This window comes from Ipomoea triloba, chromosome 8 (assembly GCF_003576645.1).
Source record: "Ipomoea triloba cultivar NCNSP0323 chromosome 8, ASM357664v1".
NCBI classification, from domain to species: Eukaryota; Viridiplantae; Streptophyta; class Magnoliopsida; order Solanales; family Convolvulaceae; genus Ipomoea; species Ipomoea triloba.
Window position 1 is genome coordinate 7,032,427 of NC_044923.1, and position 8,050 is coordinate 7,040,476.

Genomic DNA, 8,050 nt, shown 5'->3' on the forward strand with positions numbered 1-8,050 from the left:
GACTGGATCAAAGTGGATTCGGTTGTTCACACATAAAAAAAGATAAGGACCGATATGATCAATTTATCTGAGTAGATCAAATGTTAAGGATTGGGGAAATAAGTGAAATAAAAAGGCAGGGTTTCTTTTACAAATATTGAAAACTTAAATGTTTTCAATAATTATAAAATTGACTACATATTTTTATATTAAAATCCTTAACCATTGACGAACCGACAATTGAGATTAATCATCACTTTTTACAAGATGACTATGTTCTCATTTTATCCACCCTTATACACACACCCAGTGAGAATGTGCGGACAAATCTTATATGTCCATCTAAGATTATTAAAGGTTAAAAATTAATATATATACATATATGTGTGTGTGCGTGTGTGTGGATGGATGGTGACAATTCCCTAATTACAAAAGTGTATTTGAAAACGCTTAATAGTGCATTTGTAGATAACACTATTATAGACCTTAAGTACACTGTCAGTTATTTCTGAATGCATTATCGATCATTTTTAAGTGAACCATCGTAATTACATAATTGCTATTATATATATATATATATATATATATATATATATATATATATATATATATATATATATATATATATATATATATATATATATATATACTTTGGTTCAGGTGTGGCCGTGCCGTCACACACCACTCAATGTTACGAAATACACCACTCAATGTTAAGAAACACACCACAATGAAACACACCACAATGTTAATTAAGAAACACACCACATTGCATATTTGTGTGGTGTGTTTCTTAACATTGAGTGGTGTGAACCGCACGGCCGCACCTAAACCTGACTCTATATATATATATATATATATATATATATATATATATATATATATATAATTTGAGAGCGTGAGTTGTAAAATCAAGTTTGTTGATTAAAAAAAAAAAGAGGAAAAAGCATGATCTATTCATTTGACACGATTCAACTTTTGATTGTGTAATATTATGTGCGGATCATTGTTGTAGAAATCATAGCTTCATAAAATTAAAAGAGAAGCATATATTATATGTATCATCATTTTCATCATCGTCACTGTCATAATGGGCCAACAATAGTGAAGTGGAAGCATTATTACTTCCTGTGAGATGAGATTGCTTCCTCATTGATCCAATAAGTGTTGCATACCCAGTTTGGCCTAACTTTATTATTATTATTATTATTTTTTAAATTAATCTTTTCTTATCCGCCAACCTTCATTTTGTCCCCCTCCAAGCTGTATTCTTATTTAATACTATTTATTTTTATTAAATTAAAATCAACACATCAACTTAATTTAACAAATCAAATTCTTTTTTACTAAAATATGAATTTTGCAATACACACATAAAGAAACGCAAAATAATAAAGACTAATCTTTTTTTTTTTTTTTCTATCAACGTGGTTTTGTGTCAACGACGTCTAATTTAAGTCGGCTATTTATGCTATCTAAAAAACTCGGTATAATTATTCTCATCTATTGTTAAGTTGCATCAAATTAAGTTATGGAAAAGTCTATGGTGCCAATCAATACCAGTGTCGCTTAAACCGAAAACAAGTTTAAAAAATGTTGATAGGTTATTGCAGTATTTTGTACAAATGCAAAGTCTTTCTTATTCACTTTGGAATTGTATCAGGTACAAATGACATCTTGACATTTTTTCAATGATTTTTACATTAAATTTTTTTTCCCTTTTTGGAATGTGTGGGATCAAAAACATCTTGTATTGCTAATACCTTCTGGTTTAGTGGCACCCGATTACACTCACATATGAAAGGGGTTTGTGCTTCAGTAGGTTGAGAAAGTAGTACTCAAAATATTTTGTAGTATTAGAGTAGGGGATCGGGATTTACATTTTCCCTCCTTATATCTTATTTGTTAGGAAAAAGTATCAAACAAAACCCATAAATCAGCGAAAAATACAATAGAATCCTTTAATTAAAAAAACCTCCATCGAACTACTTAGATGTGACAAATACTCAAATAGTGTATTAATTGAGTTTAAATGTTACATAATAAGGGTTTCAATTTAATTTGGTACTAATTGAATACATTTCCACATATACTTCTCCCAAATATGTCAATGATTTGGCCTAACATGTAAGAGAAATTGGACCACCTTAGCTAGAACAAAAAAAATTAGAAAAAGAAAAATTAAAAGCACCATATGGAGACACTTTATAATACTATATAAATTCTTTTATTCTATTTATCACATTTTAATACATAAACCAACATGAAATTCATAAGAAACTGAAAGGTTCCCAGTAACAAACCTCATATAACATGCCTATTTTACATCAATTACAATCACAAAAATATGTATACTAAGGCAAACACTGTATGATGATTCCCTAAGAAAACACTGTAAAACTTGAAACAGCAAAACATCAACCGATCAAAAAGTGCATAGACTAAAACCTGCAGCAAACTTATAATTAGGTTGTGAGAAGGTCAATGTTGGATCGAACAGGATTTTTCTGTTTGAGAAGCAACCTTAACTGTGCTTTCTGACACTCCAACTTTGTGCTCAACTGCCTGCTTTTTGATCCGATTGCTTTAACCACCTTCGGAAACTCCACGAATCCTTTGATCCCTCTTTTGATGTGTGGGTTTTCTGGCTCAGGAGAAGCTTTTCTTGGATTATTATTGATCACCACTGCTCTGTTCTGGTTAGAAGAACAGGAAACAGAGGATGTTGGAATGTTTTGTGTGCGGCTAACGTTGTTGTCTCGAGTCTTGTCGGGAGATTTTGGAGGTTTTTCGAGGTGGAGATTCTCCAGTTCCATCATTTTTTCCTCGAACAAAAACTTGGCCTCTGAGAGCTTCATTTGAACTCTCTCTTCCCTTAAAACCTCCGCCACGCGGAGCATCTTTCGCTCTTCCTCCATCTCCTTCTTCACCTGCTTGATCTGAGCCTTTTCCGATGACGCCTCGGTGGCGAGGCGGTTTAACATCCTCTGCATTGTGTCCTTGTGTTTCCTCTCCTCGGAGAGCTCTTGGGCCAACTTCTTGTTCGTGGACTCCACTTTCTTGCGGCTCTTGCGCTCGAGTTCTAGCTCGGCCTTCAGCTCCAGGATCTGGGCCCGGGCCGCCTCAAGCTCTGATACCATGTAAGAAGATTTTACAAACGTTAAATCCCAGAAAGATGCCGCGATTTTGCGCGCAGAGATGGGGAGATGTAGACGATGAATTTGGTTGTTTTGGGGTTTGATGACAGGGGAACTATGATTATTATTGTTGTTGTTGTTGTGGGGATTGATGTAAAAGGGATTCTCGTACAGTTTCCAGGTGGGATGATGAGAAGAAATATTGGAGATGGGTTCTTGGGCTCTGATCATCGTGGTCATCAGCCCCTCTTGCATTATCAGGGTGTTTAATTTGTTGTGCCTATCCTATCCAGTTGTGCTTTGTATATGTGTGATGCGTGACTTTTGTTTGGCATGCGGCTTTAGTTTTCTTTTTCATCACTTTTGCTTTCCAGTTTTCTAGTTGGAGTGTGGCCTACCTGCTTTCTATAAATAATGTTTGGAATTTAATGGATTAATCATGCCAAGGAAGTAACATGGTTGGGACTGTTGGACTAATACACAGTTCTAAAGTTCAACCGTGTTTTGTCTCAATTAATAGGCTAAAACCATAGTTATATTGCATTTTATAATTTATATATTCCAAGTAGTTAAACTAGTCATATATAAGATGATTGTAGAACTATTAGGACACAATTTAGAATTGTTAAAACGGGTTAAGTCTACACTATCCCGCAATAAGGGAGGAGTAGGGTACGATTTTCATGCTAAGAGGGTGTTTGTAGAACAACTATCAGTTAAATTTTGATTTATTTGACTAAATTTGGGTGTGTAACTGATAAACAACTTTTAAGCTTATGGATGTCAATAATCTAAAAATGAAAAAAGTTAGTTGAAATAGCATTTTGACATTAGTTGATTACATTTTCTTTTTAAACGTCTAATTTAGCTTTAATTTTTGTGGTGTTTCTGTTTATTCATAATTTATTTTAAATTTATATCTTTAAGATTGAATTATTTTTTTAATAAAAAAAATAATTGTTAAAATAATAAATAACAACGGTGAAAATAACAATAATAATTATTAAAATAAATTATTATTTTAAAATTTATACTTAAAACTAAAAATAATTTAAGGAGAATTCAATAAATAAAGTAATATATTCATGCCCTCTAAATTCATTTTAAATATTACATGCAGTTTGTAAACAATTAATTTATCAAATATTTTTCTACCAACTATCAATTATTCGCCAACATAATCAGATATTAACTATCAGCTAACATTTAATTACCAAATACTTCAAAGACATACCAAAGTGGTGAAATTTAAGACTCGCCTTGTAATCCTGTTAGCTCGATATTAATAGTACTAGCACAACCTAACAACATACTGACTCGACATGGCCCAATCGCCCAACTTTAAGCTAAAGGGTCCAAGCTCACATTAAGTTCAACTTAAGATTGTTCAAAGTAACACTAAACAAAACTTGATGGAGTTAATACGCAATTACTAAAAGTAACTCTTTAGAAAATATAACCTAAAAGAAAATCGTTTTAACATAATAATAATAGTTTGAGAAAAGGGTAAAATAGTCACTTAAACTTTATACAAAAAGTGAATTAGGACTCTAAATTTTTAAAAGTTACAATTAAATTTATAAACATTATTTTTGTTCATTAGAGTTAAAAAATCGATTATTGACTTGTAATAGTTAATCACTAAAGTTCTAGTGAGATTTCGACTAGCTCCGATCCGACGACGTTCCGGCGATCCATGACTAACAAACAGTCGCTAGTTTCCGTTGAAAAAGGCAACTAGCTGTTGATCGCCTTTTCAAGTGGAAAAGGCAGTAAGCTAGTCACCTCCTCCATCCGCAACCTGTTGATTGCCATCTCTGATGGAGGCTAATCGCCTTTGTTGTGGAGGAAGCAACATGCTCATTGCCTTTTCGAATGAAGAATGTAATTAGCTTGTTCCCTTCTTCAAAGGCAACCGGTGATCGCTCGTTAGTCGGTGATTGTCAAGTTTAGTCGCCGAAGCGTCATTGGAGTTAGTCTAAGTCTCGTGAGAATCCTGGTTACCTGTTATTAGTTATTACACGTCAATAATCGATTTTTGGATTTTGATGCACGAAATAAAATGTTGATATACTTCATTATAACCTAACTTTTAAAAGTTTAGGTCTAATTGACTTTTCATATAAAATTTAGGAATGTATTTGATTCGTTTCCCTAATAGTTTTAGTATAATATGAAGATTGAAAATCGATACGGTCTCCTAAAAATTAAAAAGAAGAGGGGCCTATTTAGCCAATCTAACTTATTAAATTGTTCATCCAAGCTGGCAACCTGTTTTTGGAAGATATGTATATACTCTGAAAGGTAAAAGCTGCAATCACAATATCGCATGCAACAAACTTTGCTCTATGCAATGATTATCTGCATTTTAACTCGTACTATCATGAGTAATTCATAAATATCATCACATTCAACTACTTCTAAATTATAAATAGTTAGGCGAAGAGTACGGGAGCATTAATTGATATGTAATTATAAATTATATTATGAGTTGGACGGGTCAGTTCGATTTAGATGAATGATATTTAAATTTTATTATAAATATATTTTTGTTGTAGTACTATTGACTCAGTACAAAGAGTTAATATTGTCCCTAAAACTAGGAGAATTATTTTGTAGCAGTTGTGTACATAAATATAATATGTGCAGTCCAACTATCAGCTTAGGCTTTTAGTTGAGATGGAGCACGTGGTTCAATTTGGTATGTGAACAACTAACATAAATATAATAGCTATCAGCTTAGACTTTTAGTTGAGATGGAGCACATGACGATATGATATTTTTTAAATTTTGTTATCTAAATTAAATAATAACTCAATATGTATAGATGACTAGTAAAATTATTTTGAGTTATTTGGGTATATCTAAAAAATTTATTGATTTAAACTTTTTTTTTGTTTAAATTATTATTTAGTATTAATATTTTTATCAAACTAAAAATAACATAAAACACAAACACTAATGAAGATAAATTTGAAAATTATTATAATATTAGATGTTAAAATATATTTATTTGTTAATATATACTCCGTAACTTATTATATTTTAACATCTAATATTCAAGCTTAACTTAAATTCCGATATTTCATAATTCAACATATACTTATATGAATCGATAATTAATCAAGTTTACTTAAAATTTGAAATTCAATTCGAATTTATGATAATTCACACTTAATTATGAGTAAAGTCCCATAAAGTATAAAGTATATTATGCAAAACTAATTTCCATAATTTAAAATTTAATAATATTATGCTTAAATTGAACATTTATATTTGTTACTATATATGGCATTCATTTTAAAGTGAATTGTATGTTTATCAAATTAAATCTCAAGCACCCGAAGCAAATAGTACACCAATTGTACAAGAAGCTATTATTCAAGATATTATTAGGACAGATCATCAAAATGTGTCATTTTTAAATTTATATGCAAACTAAGTCATCTATTTTCATCATTTTATTCTCATATAATCCAAAAATAAAATAACATAACTTATAGTATCCTAAATGCATTAGATTTGTATGTTGGATATTTATATAGTATTGGGGATTAATGTTTCAGATGGACTACCATGCAAGCTAAATAATATTTGGAGTTGTGGAGTAGTTATAAATATTATTTTAGTGTGGTAGAAAGTAAATTAGAAAATATGAATTTGTGAAAGGTTGGAGCCGAAAAGTACTAAGTTCTGGGATCAAGAAATTAACTTGTGAGAGGTTAATTTCTGAACAGTTAATTCCGAACAATGGACTCAGGAAAGTCGAATTAACTTTTCGAAGGTTCGTGGACGAATGATTAAATGGCAAATTTGGTGGCCGAAGTATTGTTGTGGCCGAATGATTAAATTCGGTGGCCGAGTCATGGTTCTTGCTTACTGTTCGGGTTATACACAACGCCGCAGGGAATTGAGAATTAACTATGGCTAAGTTCATGGGTTTTGTTGCATGCATGCTTGAAAAAAAAAAAAAAAAGTAATTGGGTCACCCTGCCAATCCCCATTCGTTTCGAGAGGCATAGAAGTTGGCTCAGGAGGAATCGTCACTAGCAGGAATCGAATGCAGGTTATTCCGAATTTCCTCCCCATAAAAAGAGTTCATTTGCTACTTGAGCTACCCCATTTGGTTCAATTATTGTAAGGATACTACTATACTAGTCGCTTAACATTACCGAATAAGTATTTGTCTAACGGGTCTCAACCGTGAGACGAGTCGAATTTTTGATTAATGGGTCAAATCTTTAATTAATAGGTCGGATCTTTGACCTCATTAATCAAAGATTCAATCCGTCTCACGGATTGAGACCTGTGAGATGGTCTCACACAAGTTTTTGCCTTAAAAAAAATAAATATTGGTACAAATGCATGTACAATATATCGTTCTAATCGCTCTCCAAATGCAGTCTACCTTACATGCATTTCCGTAGTTTGGCAGAATTGAAGAGACCAGGAATGAGAATAAGGCGTTCAGAGAAGTTTTAGGCCATGAGAACTAAAAAGAGGAGGTAATGACAAAGTAATACAACATGGAGGTCCCCATAAATTTCCTAATCATTCCACTGTTCCCCACATGGATGGTCTCCTCTCACGTTTTAATTTGCCTCTAAACGGTTCAAATTTCACCAAAAATAATAGGAAAAAGTGTCAAATTGACTCCTAAGTCAACTGGATAGTGCAATTGGGTCCACTAAATAAAAAATAAATAAACTTCATTCAAGTCCCCTAAACTTGTAAAATTGTTCAATTACGTCCAAAGTGACTTGTTTAGCTAGTTAAATCAATCCGGTGTTGACGCATGCATTTTTATTTTTTTTAAACAATTTTTTTATTTATTCAAAATTAAAACTATTATTTAAAAAAAAAAAAAACACGGCGAGGTGGCCGGCGGCCACCCCTCCTCCTTGGTCTCCGGAGATGAAGGAGAAGGGGGGGGG

At 32.2% G+C, this 8,050-nt stretch overlaps 1 protein-coding gene across 1 annotated transcript; it reads right to left on the minus strand.

Annotated features, from left to right (window-relative positions):
* Positions 1-2,183: 2,183 nt before the first annotated feature.
* LOC116026821 (protein BRANCHLESS TRICHOME-like) lies at positions 2,184-3,460 on the minus strand. The gene has a single exon (XM_031268229.1). It carries the CDS (start codon positions 3,369-3,371, stop codon positions 2,445-2,447), a length of 927 nt encoding a protein of 308 aa, XP_031124089.1. The 5' UTR covers positions 3,372-3,460; the 3' UTR covers positions 2,184-2,444.
* Between the last annotated feature and the right edge of the window lie 4,590 nt (positions 3,461-8,050).

Excerpts from the sequence above, each read along its gene's own strand:
- LOC116026821 (XM_031268229.1), bottom strand. The coding sequence starts at position 3,371 with ATGCAAGAGGGGCTGATGACCACGATGATCAGAGCCCAAGAACCCATC.